The following is a 20,871-nucleotide window of genomic DNA, read 5'->3' on the forward strand; positions in this document are numbered from 1 at the left end:
ACAGCGTAATTGCTACCATTATTAAGTACTGAGTAGTGACCATCTGTCAGGCACTAAGCTAAATATCATACATAATCTCATTTAATCCTCCACAGCGCCTTATGGCACAGTTTTATAAAGGAAAGGATTCTTTCCCCAGAAGGCCAATTCTCACTGAGTGTGAGAGGTACACATTATCGAATACCTATTATTACATATAGACACTCAATTAGGCTCTTTACAAATGTTATCCCACTTAATTTTCCCAACAACCCCCAGAGGTACTATCACAATGCCTATGTTACAGACTAGGAAAACGAGGTGCAAAGGTAACTTGTCTGCTCTGTTGGAAGTGTCTGGGCCAGAACTGGAGCCCTGATCTAACCCCAAGGCTCAGGCCCCTCCCACCTTCAGCCCATCACTCACTCCTAGGGCACTGGTACCTCTGCCCTCTCCCAGTGCAGGCACAGAGATTACCACCCTCTGTGGAATAAGAAGGTATTACTTATACCTGTGGAATGAGGTCCCTACTAACTTAGAGAAAACTCTTGCCGGAACCGGTTTGGCTCAGTGCATAGAGCGTCGGTCTGCAGATTGAAAGGTCCCAGGTTCGATTCCGGTCAAGGGCATGTACATTGGTTGCGGGCACATCCCCGGTAGGGGATGTGCAGGAGGCAGCTGGTCGATGGTTCTCTCTCATCGATGTTTCTAGCTCTCTATCCCTCTCCCTTCCTCTCTGTAAAAAATCAATAAAATATATTAAAAGAAAACACATATTACTTTAAAAAAATAAATAAATAAATAAATAAATAATTTGGCTCTCAAAAGAAATTCAATCGTTGTACTGTTGATATTTGGCTCTGTTGACCGATGAGTTTGCCGACCACTGCACTAGGAGGTGAAGAATACAGTGCTGAACAAGAGTGTCAGCACTCTGCCCTCCTGGAGATCCGACCCACAGAAAGAACTAGACGTTTAGTATATAAGCGCGCACACACAGATTTAAAGTACAGTTCCGAATCACGTTACTAAGGAAGACTACAAAGCACACCAGCAGACAGGATCCAGCGCCAAGCCTCGAATATTGGGAGGTTGTTGAACAGCCTCTGTTAAACGTGAAACGCAACCTCCAAGCTCTGAAGGCACTGAGGGAAGATGGAAAGCTGCCGAGTCAGGAATGTGGAGAGGATCCGAGACAGATCTGAGCACAGGCATCTGGGAGGCCGACAGTCCATGCTGACCAGCGCAGAGGGCAGAGGGAAGCAGAGCACCCGGGCGGCGTCATCAGACTATACTGCGCCCTCCCCCTAACAGACTGGGGCGGCCAGGAGGGCAGCAAGGAGGGGCAGGACGAGTGAACCCGGCTTTCTCTCCAAAGTGTTGACCACATCACCGGATCCCAGTGGACAGGCATACAGATACACACAATTTTCTAACACTACTTTGACTTTTTCATGCACAATATTTCGTGACTTAAATCAACATAAACAGCTATTCTGTCTATACTACTCACACAAGCACGACAAATTCACCTGCCAGGAGCCAACAGAGGAAAAAGAATTGTTTACTTGAGAGAAACAATGTCTTTAGAAGTATGAAATCCTTAAAAATGACAAGTTAACATCTAAGAGGAAAACACTACCCAACCTCAAAGAGGTAATTAAAGAAACACACAAATAAATAAAGTTTGTCTCATGAAAAATATAACTTTCTTCTAATTAAAAACTATGTAAACTGGAAAATATTTAAATGGATCTAAAAAAATTTTAGAAGAAAAAAATAAAAAGCTCCTATTTTTATTTTAAAAGTTTTCTTCACTAAGGAGAACATAATTGGTAACTGTGGTTGAATACATAAGGCCAATGTGAAATTTACTGGAAATGTGGGGCTTAACGTCCTGTGTATTCTAAATATAAACACCATGTACAGCTTCAGAAATGTCTCACAGCATATAATTAAAGGCAACATGTACAAAATATAGGGAATGTGAAAAAATAGTTAAAGGATGAAAACTACATTATATTTCAATCATGGGGACTCTGAGTCTCCTGAAACTGAATGTAAATTTTTATCGTATGCATTTTTCAGAGTCAACAGTCCATAGTTTTCATCAGATTCTCAAATGCAGTCTCCGACCCCCATAAAAAGGTTTAAAAGCACTGCCGTAGACAATTTTTACCACATTTAGCAGGGTTCCCTTTTCAAAATATCTCATCCTGACATACACTAGACACTCAAAGGATAAACGTGTTAGATGCACAACTAAATCAAACTCTGTGCTCAAGCTACAAGGTTGCTTCCACGCCAACCAAGTACAGAGACAACCCCCTTCCCACCACATATACTTTACACAAAGCTGACTTTGAAAAATCACATAAATGTCAAGAAGTTAACGAAATGAGATAGCAATGGTTAATTAAAATAAACCAACACTTAAGTTAGTAACACGTTTAATTTAGAAATAATTAGAAAAATCCTTAAATGATTCACAATCAAGGCTATAACTAAATATAATAAAGGAAAAGCCGTGAAAGCGGATGAAAAAAACATTACAAGAATAAAGTTATTTTTAAGACTGACAACAAGGTAAAGCCAAAAGAATAAGAGATTTAAGCAGAAATTTTCCAGGGATGATTTTCTTTGTGTTTATAATAATTGAACTTTTATGCATCTGTGGGTTCATAGTGTTCATCAGATTTGAAACATTTACAGCCATTATCTCTTAAAATACTTTGTTTCCATTTCTTTTCTCTTTCAAGAACTCCAATGACATACATGCTGACTGTCTGGTATTACCCCACATGTCACTTACGCTCTGTACATTTCTGTCGAGTCTGCATACTCTCTACAACATTTTGCATAGTTTCTAGTGCTATGTCCACAAGTTCAATACTTTTTTTCTGCAGTGTCTACTCTGTTTATAATCCCATCCAGTGTACTTGTCATTTCAGATATTGTACTTCATTTTCGGAGGTTTCATTTGGGTCTTTTTCTTAAATATCTTTGATTTCAGAGAGGAAGGGAGAAGGACAGAGAGATAGAAACATCAATGATGAGAATCATTGATAGGCTGCCTCCTGTACACACCCCACTGGGGATTCAAGCCCACAACCTAGGCATGTGCCCTGACTGGGAATCGAACCATGACTTCCTGGTTCATAGATCGACGCTCAACCACTGAGCAACATGGGCCGGGCTGGGTCTTTTTTTATATCTTTTACTAGAGGCCCGTTGCACGAAGATTCGTGAAAGAATAGGCCTTCCTTCCCCTGGCTTTGCTCCAGGCCGCCCGGGAGCTTTTGCAAGTCTTCGCTCCGGGCCGGAGCACTGCTCCTGTAGCTCCATCCACCCACCGCCCTCCCGCTCATAGCAGGCGTCCTGCCCCACCCGGCCGCTCCCTGCCTGTGTATGCACATTAACCCACCATCTTTGTTGGGTTAATATGCATACTCACTCCTGATTGGCTGATGGGCGTAGCAGAGGTATGGTCAATTTGCATGTTTCTCTCTTATTAGTGTAGCTTATTCTCCACTGTTCATGTTTTCATTTAAATACTTGAACATAATTGTAACTATTTTAACAATTATTTCTTTTACTTTCAACATATTTTACATTTCTGGAATTGTTTCTATTGACTGCTTTTTCTCCTGGTTTTGGGATCATCTCTTCCTGTTTATTGGCATGTCTAGTAATTTTTGAGTAGATGTTGCACATTATGTTCTATTTGTTGATTATCTGGATATCACTGTCTTCTTTTAAGGAGTACTGGACTTTGTTTTTCGCAGGCTGTTAAATTATTTCCAACTTCATTTTATCTTTTCAAGACTTGTTTTCAAGCTTGGTTAGTGTAATTCCAGGCATGTAATAGTGTATCCCTACTACTCAGATGTGAACCTTCCAAATAGTGAATGTCCCAAGTAGTGAATACAACAGACTTTCCACTCTGATCATTGGTAATTCAAATGCCTCTCAGCCCCATGTGAGCTCTGAAACCTTTAAGCTCACAGCTCCCCAATGGCTCTTGGTTGAACCTTGTGGAGTTTCTATCCTATGCAAGTGCATTCTGTATTCAAAGACTCATGGAGGCCTTTGGTAGATTTCTGGCTTTTTCTACATCATTCCCTCATCCCCAAAACTCTATCCTCAACCTCCAACTGCCTCCCTGAACTCCAATCTGCCTTCTCAATCCAGCAAGACCACTTTAGATTGACGGGGATTCCTCTCCCTGCACCAAGTCTGGAATAGGCTTTCCGGCAGAGAGCCAGGATAATCACAGAGCTCACCTCGTTTGCTTACCTGGTCTCAGGGATGACAGTCATGTAAGGCCAACTGTCCAATGTCTGAAAACAGTTGTTCTGTATTTGTTTATTGCAAATATCAACAAAAATAGCTTACTGTATACCGCTAAAAGGCAGACTTGTAAATTTTTTTCTAAAATATTGTTCTGTGGACTTTTTAGTGTTGCAATGAAATCATACACTATCTATTCCATCACATATATACTAGAGGCCCGGTGCATGAATTCATGCACCAGTGGGGTCCTTCTGGGTGGCCTGCAGGGATTGGGCCAAAACCCACAGTCCAACACCGCCTGCAGCTCCTACCTGCCGCTCCTGTTCATCCTGGCCCCACTGTGCTGCTGCGGGCTTGCACCCAATCAGTCCCAATCAGGAAAGCCATGAGCCCTGCTTCTGGCGCCCTCCCAAGGGGAGTGGCCTGCAGGATCGAGCTGAAACCACCTCTCTGACATCCCCCAAGGGATCCTGGATTGCGAGAGGGCACAGGCCAGGCTGAGGGACCCCACTGGCACACGATCAGGCTGAGGAGGGACCGCGGGAGAGCTCCAGGGCATGTCCAGCACATCTCGCTCAGTCCTGATAGGCCAGACCCCAGCAGCAAGCTACCTACTGGTCGGGGTAGCGACTGGTCTCCTGTCTGCCCCCTGATGGTCAGTGCATGTCATAGCGACTGATCGACCAGTTGACTGTCTGCACCCTGGTGGTCAGTGTACGTAGTAGCGAGCAGTTGAGCAGCCTTAGCATTATCATTAGCATATTACGCTTTGATTAGTTGTTCAGTTGTTCCGCCGTTCGGTCTATTTGCATATTACCCTTTTATTACATATGATGATGATAAGAAGCAATACTGGACTTTCAAAGTGACTAACTCCACAATGAAGCTATTTTGCAACAGGATCGTATAGCAGTTTCTTTAGAGAATTAAGGAGAGATAAATTTTTGTTTAAAAACAAAGATAAATACAAAAAGGTAAACATCATCTCATTTTAGAGGTTAAAATATTTACAGATAGTTGATCCCACCTATTTATTTTGTAGCAATTTAACCTCCCTGGGCCCCAGTTTCTAATTTACATAAGATCACAAAGATTCTTTGTGAACCAAATTTTTAAGGAAGACTAGAAAAGATCTAAAACTTAGGATTTAATAGATAAAGCTGATGCCACTTAAAAATCCAAATATATTAAAAAATGACATACTTCTCAACTATAGAAGGTACCGGAAGAACAAATAAATAACATTTTTGGCAGTTCCTCATGTGCTTGTCAGAAAAACTACACATAGTTCTACTCTAACCTCTACTGCTGAGGAGGAAAAAAAATCATTAACACAAACAAAATGCCACTATATTTTTCTGGCTTGGCTAGAATTAGTGAGAGTGCTTTCTGATATCCTAGAGATGCAACGTTTTTGTTAGTGCAGGATTCAAATATTTATATTCTTTAAGGTTAGTACAAGCTTTTAGCACCGTAATACTAAGAATGGCTATCCTACCTCTGAAATAATAAATTGTGAATAATAAATTTGGGAAACTTATGGCACAGATTTATGAATAACCAAAGTAATTCATTTTAATCACCTACTATTCAAATTCTAAGAAAACTAATAGGAAAAAGCATTAGCAAACGAAAAGGCCTGAAAAGGAAGGCAATCTATTTCTATTAAAACAAGGGTTTGAAACAGCGATCTTAAAGCAGGTTCTGTATTAACTCTCCTTCAAACACCAGCTCCAGCAGGAAAGCTCTTATCAGGCATGTGAGATGTAGAACCCAGTACTGCAAAAAAGAGAAGAAATCTTGTATAAATAGCCTTAAAGAAAGGGAACTCTTTTGTCTCTCATCAGTTCAGTAATTCTGAGAAAACAGAAGCAAACAGAGAACACAAAGAAGGAGGTGAAATTATTACAATCGTGTCAGTGATGATTCACTGCTCCACGCCTATTAATTCCATCAATAGATGCTTACTGCCTACTGTATGCATGGCTACAGGAACAAGATTTACAGGGATGCATAAATATATAATACCTGTATTATAAGCTCTTTGATAGCTTACAGCATATGTTAGCTATGATAGTTATCATGAAAACGGTCCCACCTATGCTAGTACCCAGACATTCAAATTAAAACAAGATAACCCTTTCTGGCCTACAAAATTAGCAAAGACTTTTGTAATACTCAAAGCTAGAAAAAGAATATTTAGTAAGGTAAGCACTATCTGTGGCCTATACATTTGTACAATCTTTCTAGGAGGAAATGTTTAATAGGTAAAATTCAATGATATCAGCTTAATATGCTATGATATGAATCTTATCTAAGTCCTAAGTTCCTTAGAGATGAGACTACATCACATAACCACCTCATGGCTAGAAGTGGATGAATTAAACCAGAGCCCCAAGGCAAGTCCAGATTTAAAATTCTTCGAAGTGTTTAAACAAAGTCCTTGTGAACTCTATGCTCAGAAAATGATTTTACAGGAGCGGCCAGAACAGATAGAGTTGTGTACAAGAGGTCCACTGCAGTGCTATCTAGGACAGTAAGAAACTGGTAATGACTTAAGTGGTTTATAGCAGTGGTCAGCAAACCGCGGCTCACAAGCCGCGGTTTGCTGCTCTATTGACTAATGAGTTTGCCGACCACCGGACTAGACTAAATGTTACCGTGTCGTTGGAAGCTGTGAGGATTAGGCAATTGTGGCATATTGTGTGCAAAGAGGTAAAGGGTAGTATATGACAGTGGTCGGCAAACTCATTAGTCAACAGAGCAGCAAACCGAGGCCCGCAAGCCACATGTGGCTCACGAGCCGCAGTTTGCTTACCACTGGTTTATAGTATAAGCATAAAATGAAATATGATGGAGCCATTTAGAAAATGTTTAATATTTTTACTAACATGGCAAATGCTCACAATTTGTTCAGATAATATATCATGCCCACCTCAGCCTAAACTATGATTTAAGTCCTTCACCACTTCCTTTCACATTTATGCCTAAGGAGATAGCATACAGAATCAAGAACCAGACTCGGAAGTATAGCAAACACGAACAAGTCCTGGCTCCAGATATTCTGAACTAAGACATCTCTTAACTACTCATTTTCTTCCTCTGAAAAATGCACATCTATTTCACAAGTTCACTGTAGCCACTATATAAAACATGTTATGCTACCCGGCTGGTGTGGCTCAGTGGCTGAGTGTCGACCCAGGAACCAAGACGTCGTGGGTTCGATTCCCGGTCAGGGCACATGCCCAGGTAGCGAGCTTGATCCCCAGTAGGGGGCATGCAGGAAGCAGATGATCAATGATTACTTCTTATCATTGATGTTTCATCTCTCTCCTTCTCCCTTCCTCTCTCTCTAAAAAAAAACAAACATATTTTAAAACAGGTTATACCATGTAAATGATGGCAGCACAGATAGATGACAGATGTACATTTATTACCATCTCTGCATCAGACCACGAATTAGGAAGTCTCCATTACCTTCTCTCTCTTCTCCTGAATTAGATTATAAATTCCTTGAAAGTAGGAATTTTACATTATGCTTCTATATAATAAAAATTATCATCTGCCTGAGGAGCATGAAAGTATTTACAAGGTAAGTGTCACTTGGAATGACTAATGGAAAAGAGAAGTACGGCAGTTGACATACTGGAAGCAATCACACAAGGCAAGAAGCAGTGCTCAGCACGCTCAGGCACTGGGAGGGTGTTCCGTGTGGATGGAGACTCCTAAGTCCTAACAAGGGGTTCAGCCGTCTCAAGCTTACAGCAGCCTCAAAGCTGGCCACTGTGAGTGGCAAACTTGTGTAGGGATGTAGTACGGTCTCTTCACAAATGTGACTTTAACTGAAACACATCCCCCTCTCCCCGCTAATTCTAGCTATGTCTGACGGTATGGGGTTCAACCCGGAAAACTCCGGGCCTAATCCAGGCTCTGAGAGGGAGGGCCTGGTCTATTTCACCCACCACTGGAGCGCCATGGCCGTGGCTTAGCCCTGCCGGGCACATGGTAAGCGTTTAATATGAGAGAGTCTGCGAAGAAAATGAACACACAGTACAGGAGGGTTAATGGGTATGTGGGATGAAGCAGTGAGCCACTACCAACTACTAGTCAGTACAATTAAGGCAGAGTCTTTACATTTCACCCAGTCAGGCTAATGACTCGCCCTCTCTAGTAATCATTCCTCAATACACATGTAGTCCTTGGTTTTCTGCTAAATAACACCTAAATATTCAAAGAGCCAAGTAAAAAGAGCTTCTTTTTAAAACCTCAGTTTGGAGTTGAAGCTTCACGACAAATGTTTCAGATTGTTGTTTCCAGAAGTATTTCTCGCCAATTTACTTCTGATGGTCCTATTTCTTCAGATAAGTGAGTTAGGAAACACAGAACAGTATACAAAAAGCAGTAAAAATCCCACCACATTCAAAACCACTGTTAATCAATCTCTCTCTCTCTCTCTCTCTCTCTCTCTCTCTCTCTCTCTCTCTCTCTCTCTCTCTCATATATACATACACACACACACACACACACACACACACACACGCACACCAGGGAAGAATGAGTTTCTTTTTTTTAAGGACTGCTCTATTGAAAAAAATTTTAAATATATATTAGTGTTTCAGAGAAAAAGGAATAAATTACCTAAGGTACTCATAATCCAACCACAATTTTACTCTAAAATTAATCCTAAATTTTAAACTCATTTTTATAATCTTTGTGTTTAATGGATAAGCAACTAAGACAAGACTTACTCTTGTCTCCAGGAAGTAATACTATTTTCAAGGACGAAATATTCGGATTCAAGCCTTGTCTACTGTCTTCAAAATGCCTTTTGATCATTTAGTGGATAAGTACTGTTACTGCTCTCCTGACTCAATCTCAAGAGACAAGGGACAGCCCTGACCGGTGTGGCTCAGTGGATAGAGCGTCGGCCTGCGGACTGGAGGGTCCCGGGTTCGATTCCGGTCAAGGGCATGTACCTTGGTTGCGGGCACATCCCCAGTGGGGGGTATGCAGGAGGCAGCTGATGGATGTTTCTCTCTCATCGATGTTTCTGACTCTCTCTCCCTCTCCCTTCCTCTCTGTAAAAAATCAATAAAATATATTTTTTTAAAAAAAGAGAGAGACAAGGGACAAAGTACAATACTATCTTTTTTTTTTTTTTTTTTTTTTTTTTGTAGAGCCATTCTTTTGAAATGAGAGTAAAAACCCATTTGCGGGTAATTAAATAAATATAATGGATCATGATGAAAAATTTTCATAGAACAGAACAAGAAAAGTCAGAGGGTATCAGACAATAATTCTAAGGTCAAGCACCGTTTCATACATTTTTATTTTGGTTATGCAGCATACACATGTACTGTTGTAAAATATATTTCTTACTGTAGGTCACAAAGAAGACAGCTTCACTATCACTACCACAGAACAGAAATTACCATCTTACTGCCCGCTTCCACTAAAGACAGCACAGGAAAGAACAAGGTATCTAGAGAGATTTGAGCATTGGCTCCTTGTTATTTTGTGAACTTGAAATAAAGTTTTATGGGGGGAAAAGTTGTGTACGAGTTTGGGGGAGATTTCAGGGTGGATGCTTTGATCCGTTTTTCCCCTGAAAATGAACCTTTCATCACTGTTCTATCCTGTAAAGTCTAATTAATCCAGAAAATACAATATTCCACAGTTGGTCATGTGGGCCTGAGCGGACACTGGGCTAGGGAGTCAGTTGGCTGCTGAGCTCGTTAGCCTTGGACCCTAACAAGGGGAGCACAGTGTGACATAAGGGAGAGGAAAGCAAGAGCCTGGATCCTAGGCTATGACCTTGGGAAGCTGCAGCCTCGAGGCCAGCTTTCTCACCTCTGAAATAAAAGGAATGATGCAGATGAACTCCAAGTTCCCTGCCAGCTATAAACTCTTGTAAGTCTACTAGAGGCCCGGTGCATGAGATTTCTGCATGGGGGAGGGGGGTCCCTCAGCCCAGCCTGCATCCTCTCCAATCCGGGACTCCTTGGGGCAGTGGTTCTCAACCTTTCTAATGCCACGACCCTTTAATACAGTTCCTCATGTTGTGGTGACCCCCAACTGTAAAACTATTTTCGTTGCTACTTCATAACTGTAATTTTGCTACTGTTAATGAATCGTAACGTAAATATCTGTGTTTTCCGATGGTCTTAAGCTCTACAGCAGCGGTTCTCAACCTGTGGGTCATGACCCACAGGTTGAGAACTGCTAGCAGGGTCACCTAAGACCATTGTTACCGCTAGCAGGTAAGACCATCAGAAAACACAGATATTTACATTACGATTCATAACAGTAGCAAAATTACAGTTATGAAGTAGCAACGAAAATAATTTTATGGTTGGGGGGTCACCACAACACGAAGAACTGTATTAAAGGGTCACAGCATTAGAAAGGTTGAGAACCACTGCCTTGGAGGATGTCCAACTGCCGGTTTAGGCCCCATCCCGGGATGGGGCCTAAACCAGCAGTCGGACATCCCTCTCGCAAATCCAGGTCCGCTGGCTCCTAACCACTTGCCTGCCTACCAGCTTGAATGCTGCCTAACTGCTCCCCTGCCAGCCTCATGGCCCCCAACTGCCCTCCCCTGCTGGCCTCATGGCCCCCCACTTCCCTCCCCTGCTGGCCTGATCGCCCCTAACCACCTCTGCCTCAGCCCCCACCACCGTGGCTTTGTCCTAAAGGAAGTCAGACAGTAGGAAGATGTCTGGTCTCCCGATCTAATTAGCATATTACCCTTTTATTAGTATAGATGTATGAGCAATGGCTGGAAAGTTGGACTAAATGAATGTTAAGAGTCCTACCAACCAGAAGACTTGCATTAGTATACACTTAATTCCTTATCTGAATTAGAAATACTTAGACATCAAAAAAATTAATTCTAAATATTTTGTGAGAAAACTAATTTACGTTACATTATTATGTTCCCACATAAAAAAGACTTTAGAATTGTTAATAGCACAATGAAAATAATGCACATATAAGTTTTCTTCCAAAATATTTCCACTGAAAGGTTAAAAAGGTTGACATTTTCACATTCCTATGCGAGCTGTCCTCTAATAAGCCCTATTCAGAACATTCTTCAGTTCAGCATTATCCTCAAATAGCCTGCTCACATAGAAAGAAAGCTCCACTGAGCCAGCCAATCTGATCACCTTAAAGTTTAGTATCCACTTTTCTCCATAGCAGTTTATTTCCTCTGAAATTATGCTGAAATGAAATCCACTTATGAAACACTTTGACAGAATGCCTAATATATTCTTAATAGCTTTCCCTTCTACTTATAAACACTTGGCATCCATATGATCCATGAGACTAATACTTCTACTGGTGTCTGAAAAATATGACAAGTGAATGTCCTTTTAGGTCAAAACAAATTTAGAACCACGTTTCATTGTCATTTTGCCTATGCTGCTAGTGACTAAATAGCTAAAGACAAATTGTACTCCATTACATGAGTGAGGTCTGTGAAAAATAGGAATGTACCTACCACACCTACTTTCTAGAGGAATAATGTTCCTTCTAAAATACAGTGGTTTCAAATATGCCTCTTAAAAAGGGAAAAGTGTGTTAACATAACATACAAGTTGTATGTTATGATTCTAAATAACAGTGCTATTAATATAAAAGACCCATAAAGCAAGCCCTTTATTACTGTTGATGTGTTGTTTCTAATCTACAAATTCTTTTTTTTTTTAAGATGTTTGATTTTGAGAGAGAGAAAAGGAGGTGGAGAGAGAGAATCACCAATGTGGGAAAAACATAGTTCAGCTGCCTCCTGCACCCCCCTACTGGGCATGTGCCCTGACCAGGAATAGAATCCCCAACAATTTGGTACACCGGAGGATGCTCAACCAACTGAGCCACACCAGCCAGGGCTAATATACAAATTGTTACCCAGGATGAACTAAATAATTAAGAAAACCAGCTGGATATAGTCAGCTCAGATAGTTCATAGAAAATGAATTTTAAAACAAGAAAATTTGAGTTAATTTAACATTTGGCAACAACTTCTCTTTATATAACACACTAGAGGCCCGGTGCACAAATTGGTGCACCAGTGGGTCCCTTGACCTGGCCTGTGGGATTGGGCCGAAACCGGTTCTCCCACATCCCCCAAGGGGTCCTGGATTGCAAAAGGGCACAGGCCAGGCCGAGGGACCCCACTGGTGCATGATCGGGGCTAGGGAGGGATGCAGGAGGTTGGCCAACACAGGAGGACTCCAGGGTGTGTCTGGCCCATCTTGCTCAGTCCCAATTGGCCAGACTCCAGCAGCAAGCTAACCTACCGGTCGAAGTGTCTGCCCCCTGGTGGTCAGTGCACATCATAGTGCACATAATGATGGCCTTAGCATATCATTAGCATATTATGCTTTGATTGGTTGAAAGGCCGACTGGACACTTAGCATATTAGGCTTTTATTATATAGAAGAATGGAATTTCAACAATTTCAATTTTAGTAACAATTCAAAGTAATGCAAAACGTAATTTTTAATAGCTGCACAGAATTCTAACATCGCTCTAAATTTTAATTTTATAACTTAAATCCAGAAGTATATATCATAATCTTTTTTGAACACAATATTCACAAGAGTAAAAAACCATTTTATGAAAGCACCAATCACTGATATCTTTGCCACACCTTATAAGAAACTTTGCCTGATTTTTTTTTTAATTTTTTTTTTTTGGTGGTCGGGAGGGAAGGGTCAGGGTGGACTACGGGAGGGTGGAGAAAGTAGGTGATCCTCTGAGATTAACCATTAGTACAAATCTACCACTTGGGATTTTTTAAATGTTTTTAAGGGATAAGGATATAACATACCTCAAAGTAAAGCAAGAAAAGCAAGGTCTGTCATAAACTAATTAAAGGAAGACCGGAGATGAAAAACAAACACACTATAACTCAACCAATTGCAAGAAGTTAGTGACAAATTAAAAACCAACACACAAATGAAAGCTTAAGAGTAAGACTACCATATGCCACTCATCCTAGAAGGGCATGCTTATAGAGTTTCAAGCCAACCTCCTTGACGTGTTAACATTAGTCACAAAGATCATTCAACTAATTCCCTTGCTGGTGTCATGCTTCATCAATCAATTTCTTAATCATACTTTGGCTTTCTACAGGCAAGAGAACACACTGACCCCACAGGTATGGACAAAGCTGAGTAGGAGCTGAAGCACAGTACCTGCACCTTGCTTACCTTATCCTGCCAAGAAAATGCCAGATTATAAAGACCTCCAGCAGTCACTGGCCAGACTTCTTTTCTGTCATCTCTTCTATTTTCTCGCTAAAGAAACAATTTCCAGTGACCTACTGATTGGCACCGTGAAAGTGTCTTTGAAAGAATACATACCACCTGGTCAAATGAAAAGGCTGCAACAACAGAATGCGATGAATGAAAACATAATCAGTGAAGAATGAGGAATTAAGGAACAGGAAGTTATTAAGGCAAATGTATCCAGTAAGCAGTCAAGACCTTATATCCCCATATTTCAGTAGAGCTCAGAACAAGATCTACAAGACACCAAAGAACACAGGGGAAGGAAGTAGAAGCAACTTCTAATGACAATTGAAGGGAACCACAAAGTGCTTCTTGAGAGACAAGTCTTCCCCATTTCAGAACATGAGGGAGCTTCTGCCATCACTGGAATCTCCTGTTACTCCTGCTTCCTGCTCACTGCTTCTCCGCCTAAAGCCCCCCAATCCCCCCCTCTTGGTATCTGTCCTTATAATGGTCTCAAGCCTCGCCCATCATTGACGAGGCCAAGAGATTCCATAGCTGCACCGTACAGTGGGTTTCACTAGTAAGAACAGGTGACACCCAGTGTCAACACTGAAACAAGCAGGCTCAAAGGGGACATTAAAACTGAAAGAGAGATCAAATCATCCAGGAGTGATATTCAAATACTTTTCCAGTAGTGAAAACCCAGGATTTTCAAATGAAGTTACAAGAACGGTCCTATATAATAAAAGGCTAATATGCAAATTGTCCCCTCCACCGGGAATTCGACCAGGGGGTGGGGCCAGCTGGCCAACCACCCGCAGCCCCGCCCCCAGCTGGCCCCACCCCTGATCGGCCCTCCCACCCCGATCGGGGGCGGGGCCGGCCAGCCCCACCCATGCACAAATTCATGCACCAGGCCTCTAGTATTATATAAAGTAAACAATCAATAAAGTCATTGGCTTAAAAAAGTTATTTAATTCCATGTAACATGTGCTTTACAAGGTCAATAAATGAGAACAATGAAGCTATTTTTTATTTTATTTTATTGTTTAAAGTATCACAAATAGTAGTACATATGTCTCCTTTTTTTCCCACTGACCTTCCCCCGGCCTCCCCTATCCCCTGGGACATGCCCTCGCCCCCCCCCCCCCCCCCCCCCGCAGTGTTTTGTGACCATTGGTTATGCTTATATGCATGCATACAAGTCCTTCAGCTGATCTCTTACCCCCCCCCATGAAGCTACTTTTAACAAACATTTTAAATGAAAGGTTCCAGTGGACAGGAGAGTCTTACATTAGCCTTAATGTCCAGGGTACGTGCAGATCCAAGAAATCACAAGGAGCTGTCCTTGCTATCTCAGACCTCCTACGACTGACCCAGAAGCTTGAAAAGAAATTATAAGGAATGTTTATTTCTAAATTTAATCACCAACAAGAGCAACCGGCTATCCTTATAATGAATCTTTATCAAAAATAAGGACAAGAGAGAAAAAATAAGGACAAGAAGTATCTATGGTTGACATTAAGCAGAAAAACTATAATAGAGCACCTATCGCCTCTCAACCTGTTTTGTGTTCCTCCGTCATTGCATAACGCGCACGTCAGCATGCACAGAGCAGATGTTCTGGGCTGGCACCTGCTACAGCGGCACATTGGTCAACATGTGCAGGCCTGCATTCTACCAAACTGTGCATTAGCACCACCTTCCTAATCAATGGCACACTGGCATAAAGTGCATGAACAAAGATGGCAGGTGGAGCTTTATTCTGGTCTATCCCAAAACCAATTAACTTGGTAGCACAAACATCATTAGACTCCAGTGTGTTAAAATGTGGCATCTAGCACATTTTGATCATGCATGGTGACCTTTTAAAAAACGTAAATAGAAGAAATTCAAATAAACAGATGCAGAACCTTTGAAGCATCCTTAACTGATGAACACAGTAAGTATGCCAGAGGTCAGCGCTGTGTATTGAAGAGGTGGTGGTGACAATGGGGAGTATAAATAACAGCTTTGTCAAGTAATCTGGCTTACAGATTAGCTATTGTATAATTAACTGCAATGTTGCTAAGAGCAATATTTCTAAGATCTTCTTGTTCTGTACGCTGCTGTTCACTTAAAGTTGGATGAAGCCCATTATCCTGACCTATTTTTATTATAACAAAGACAAAAACCTGGCTGAAAAATAAAGATTTCTTTTTATCATTGCAAAAACAGTCATTTTTATGGCACTTCCCTCTGTCCCTTTTACTTTTACCTACAAATGTTCACATCCATTTTATCCCAAAGAATGGTTATACAGAATTATAACTTGTGATCCGCCCGTTTGGATAATGAATCACACTTCTCCACGTTGGCGAAGGGCACGGGAGGGCAGCCAGGTCTGAGTTCCCTCCGAGCTGTGAGACCTCGGACCACACACCTACCCTCTGTGCCTCAGCTTCCTCGTCTGCACCAGAGCAACAATTACAGGACCCCCCTCACAGGGTGGCTGTAAGGGTTAAACGCGTTAGGCAAAGAAAGGGGCATAGGTTAAGCGTTTGGGAAGTATTCATTATGATTTTCAAAGAAGAACTTAAAGAAGTCAAAATGTCCAAAGACTGAATTCACTAACAAGTTTACTGGATGAACTTTCACTGTCAGCTGTATTGGGAAGGAGCCAGTGACATCACCTGGGCCCAGGCCCCCTTCTTCAGAGAAGCTGGTCCCTGAAGTCACCGGCCTCTCCGCGGTGTGGTAGCCGGGCGCGGGGAAAGGAACCCGCCGCCCCGCACCGCCCCGCACACCCAGAACCTGCTCGGCCCGCTGGGTCCCCGCCTCCCGCAGTGAGCACAGCTACAGCGTTTGGTTAAGGTTTGGTTAAGGTTTGATTAAGGTTTGGTTAAGCAGAAAGAGAGAAAGGCCGCCGAGCTGCCCGGTTCCTGGAACCCCAGAGCCAGCAGGAAGAGGCGAGGGGAGCCGGGGCGCAGGTTGCGGACGGGGCCGGGCAGCACCTGCGAGAGCACCCGGGATGCAAGGACCGCAAAGGGGCGTCTCGACGCACAAGCACAGGCACGGGAGAGGGAAGCCCTAGTCACCGTGAGTTCGAGTTCCCGGTCCGAAAAATAAACATAAAAAGCGACTCGAAGGTCCTGAGCAGCGCGCCTCAGGAAGAGAACGCAGCAGTGCAGTGGGACCAGCGTTCCAGGTTGGAGTTTCCTGCGGGGCAGAGTTTCGGGCAGACCCGCCGGGCTGCGGGCACGTGTGAGCCCGACGCGCGGGGCTGCCGCCGCGGACGGCGGTGCCCTCGGGGGAGACCCACCCGCTCGCCGCAGAGCCTGAGGGGTGGGCGGGGGTCCGGGGGCAGGGGCACCCACCGGCGGGGGTCCGGGGAGCAGGGGCACCCACCCGCTCGCCGCAGAGCCTGAGGGGTGGGCGGGGGTCCGGGGGTCCCGGGGGCAGGGGGCCGCGGGGACACCGGTGCGCGTCGGCTCGGCGGCGCCCACTCCTCTCGGGAAGGGGCGGGGGAGGCGGCGCTGGGGTTCGGTGGCGATGCGAGCGCGACCGGCGCGGCCCGCACTCCGAGCTCGGCGCCCGCAGGAGAGCTGCAGGCAGGGCCGCCCGGGGCGCTCGGGCGGGGGTCCCTGGGCAGCGCCGGCCGCGCGCCCCGGAGCCGGGCTGCACCCCGCCCCTCGGCCCGGCCCGGCGCCTGGACGCTGCCCTCCCCGCCCGGCGGGAAGCGGGGGTCCCACGCCCCCTCGGCCTCCGACCGGCTCCGGCCGACGAGACCCGCTCGGCGCCGGGGCGGCGGCCGCACTCACCTCGCCGCGCGGCGGCTCTCGGGGTCGGGGTCGGGCTCGGGTTCCGGCGGCGGCGGCGGCGGCTCCTCCATGGCGGCGGCAGGGCTGACGGCGAAGGCGGGCGGGGGCACCAGCGCGGCGGCGGCGGCGGCTTCTCTCATCCGTGCGCGGAGCCCCGCATGGCCGTGGCGGGCAGCGAGCGGCAGGCTGGCGGGGGCCGGAGCCCTGGGTGCGGGAGGGACGCGGCTCCGCCTCCGCCTCAGCCCGCCGCGGGGGCCGCTCGCGCCGCCGCCATCTTGGGAACGGCGACTGGCCAGCGCCGCGTACGGCGGGCGGCGAGGGACAAGCCTCCGCGGGCGGCGGGCCGGCGGGGGAGGCCGGCGGGGGCGGGGCTAAGTGTAAGGGGCGGGGCGAGGGGCGGGGCCTCGGGAGCGGCGCGCTGGGGTCGCGGCAGTTCGCCTGGGTTCACCCGGGTTCGCCCGGGGCTGGGTCCCGCCGCGGGCTGTGCGCCCCGGGCTGTGCGCGCCGAGCCCCCCGGTGGTCGGCGTGGGGCGGGCACGGCGGGCCCCCGTCGGGGCGGGGCGGGGCGGCGGTTAGTAACTCAGTGCTCGGTAAACTAGAGCGCGCGGATCGCCGCCGAGGGTGCTGCCACCCCCGAAACGGGGTGAGACGTGCCGGGCGCTCCCTGGTCACACGCGGGCCAGGAGGCCCTGGGGACCCGCGAGTCCTGGGGTGCGGGCTCACTGTCACCCTGGCAGCACAATGTCAAACATGCACGGGGAACTGATGGCTGGCACTGCTGCAGCAAAGCCTGGAGACAGGACGTGCACGTTACCCTCGTCCACAGGGCCGAGCAGGGTGCCCTCGCCTCCGGCCGCACCTCTGGCCCTCGGGGAGCTCGCGCTGCACTGCAGGGGAGCGCCCTCCCAAAGATGGCTTCAGACACCAACACACCGCCGAGGTTCCCGCGGCATCGTGTCTTCTTAGCACTTGAAGTTCACCGTTTTGAGATGCAAATATTTATTAAATTTTCCACAGGGCCGAGTCCAGGGTTATTCCAAAAGAGCATCATTTGAAACTAAGTGCATGTCTGGCCCTGGCTGGTTTGGCTCAGTGGATAGAGCGCCGGCCTGCGGACTGAAGGGTCCTGGGTTGGATTCCGGTCAAGGGCACAAGCCCAGTTCCCGGCTGGATCCCCAGTGGGGGGCGTGCAGGAGGCAGCCCATCCATGATTCTCTCTCATCATTGATGTTTCTATCTCCCTCTCCCTCTCCCTCTCTGAAGTCAATAAAAATATATTGGAAAAAAATAAAATTAAATTAAGTGCATTTCTTAATGAGAAGAGATAAACCAAAGAACTTTTATATTTATTGCATAGCCCATGGACACTGGCAATAGGGTAGTGAAGACCTGGGGGGTGGGTAGGGGCTGAGAGAAGGGGGATAATGGGGTTGGGGGAATGGGAGATATCTGTAATACTATAAACAATAATGTAATATGCTTAAAAAGAAAAAATTAAGTGCATTTCTATTCATTCAAATGTGCTGCTTTTACAACCTCATTTGATTAGGCTTGAATATGTAGAATACATATTTTGAACAAATGTTGGTAAGAAAACTGGCCAAGATGGAAAACCCTAAATATGATTATATTTAAAGGACAATTGTGAAATTACCTATATTGCACTCTCACGGTACATTATAGAAATTTTTCTGTAGTTTAAGAACCTCTTCAATCTATTTTCTTTGCCACAATAGTCTGTACTCTGTATTATGTATATGGCATGATAGTGCTGAATTTCAGAATTGACTTTCATTTTATTTATTCAACAACATTCATTCCACAAATATTTATTAGATTTGTGTGTGTGCCAGGAACTGTAGTAGGTGCTGGTGATACAGTAGTGAGCGAAGCAGACTAAGTCCTTTCCTAGTAGAGCTTACATCCTACTTAAGTAAAAGAGAGAAAACAAGTAAATATACAGCATATCAGACCGGAAAGGAGTTGGAGAGGGAAACGCCATTTTACATAATTGGTCAGAATTAAGTCAAATGATTTGATCATACAAATCATTCAAAAGAAAATACATTAATACTTACTGAATTTCACTTCTTCTTTACAAACAGTTGCATGACCAAATCATTTAATTCTATCCTCACTAACTCATGTTTAAGCATTTTCATATTTTGGATGTCATGGTTCACAACTCCTGTGGCCACAGTAAGCCTGGGGCCTGTCCCCCGCTCTCCAAGCTTGTAAATCCGGGATTCCTGATATATAGACCAGCATCTGGGAGACAGTGATTTGTTGTTTTAATTTCCACTTGGGGGTACTGTCTATTTTGGTAGGAACCAAGCAAATGTATGTTTAACTCGTTATGTAAGGCATCGCGTGTAGAAGCCTACATATTCATTCCACTTAAATCCAGGGAATGTTTTCTTCAAGTTAACTCTGTGTACTGCATCAGCCTTTTTTTTGTTTTGTTGTTTGCATTCTCTTCCTGTTCTGTGCCATTTCAGATTTCAGTATTTTGGATTTCAAGATGTGAACATGTTCCCTTCTCACACACACACTAACCCTGCAAGGAGCCCCAGCAGTTCAGAGGGCCCCTCCCCCCACTCTGGGAAGACCTCTCTGAGCCCCACCACCAGCCTGCCCTAACCCCACAAAAGATGCTCTCCTCAGAGTCTCCATAACGCCTTGGGCAAACCCTTACTTAGCACCATCCACCAACCTATCTGCATCTAGATATTTGGTTGATTACATGTGTCTTTCTTGCTCCGTGACCTTCTCAAGAGCAGGCAATATTTCTCGCTATCACGCCATCTTCAGCCCCGAGAGTAACACCCTGTACGTAGTTCATGTTCAGTTACATACCTGTTGAAAAGTGAATTGAATGAATATTTGAAAATACAGATGGGTGGATAGATATTTAGATGGATGGATCTAAATGGGGAAATAAGTCTAAGATAAAAAAAATTACTGAGATATAAGTAGACTAAGAAGCGTGATGAGGTAGATTTTTTTTTAAGTTCAATAGGTGTTCTAAAGAGTCAGACAAGCAAGGTGAACACAAATAAGAAAGAAAAGCTATATAAAAAACAGACATTCGGGACGAGGGGGGAAAGCAATGTGAGCCCATGGTATGTGAAGCTTTAAGTCCCCCAAAATATCAGGAGGAACAGAATTACCCGGGATCCTAATACTGACAGTGGAGAATCTCAATGCCTCTGGCACCTACACACCAGCCAATAAAAGGCTCGTGCGTCATTCCGGTTGAAGTAAGAGAACAGTAGTGGATGAATATTGAAATGGAGGTTAAAACACTGATTTTTCCTGAGATGTGACTCTGATGGACATCAGAAATATTTTGAGCCAAAGGATTCATAACCAAAGGCCAGAGATAAGTTCTCAAGGGTTGCACGGCCAGCCTTCTGAGGTTTGCACTTTCAGAGTTTTGCCACCAGGACCTCCTTGAGTTGGAGGCATCCTGTGACGCTCCCTAATCTACCCATCTTCTCAGAGCCGGTTTTCACTCTGAATCCATCACAAAAGTGCCCAAGGCGTGAATGTCTCAGTTT

General features: G+C 44.8%; 1 protein-coding gene across 4 annotated transcripts in view; it reads right to left on the bottom strand.

Annotated features, from left to right (window-relative positions):
- MAP3K4 (mitogen-activated protein kinase kinase kinase 4) overlaps positions 1 to 17,643 on the bottom strand; it is a 78,610-nt gene extending 60,967 nt beyond the window's left edge. For 3 of the 4 annotated variants that reach the window (XM_079781247.1, XM_079781248.1, XM_079781246.1), the window contains exon 1: positions 17,312 to 17,643. In XM_079781247.1, the coding sequence (XP_079637373.1) occupies positions 17,312 to 17,451 (140 nt within the window). In that variant the 5' untranslated portion in view covers positions 17,452 to 17,643. The remainder of the gene's footprint in view (positions 1 to 17,311) is intronic. The other variant, XM_079781249.1, reaches the window with a different exon arrangement.
- Between the last annotated feature and the right edge of the window lie 3,228 nt (positions 17,644 to 20,871).

This window comes from Cnephaeus nilssonii (assembly GCF_951640355.1).
Source record: "Cnephaeus nilssonii genome assembly, chromosome: 9".
NCBI lineage: Eukaryota > Metazoa > Chordata > Mammalia > Chiroptera > Vespertilionidae > Cnephaeus > Cnephaeus nilssonii.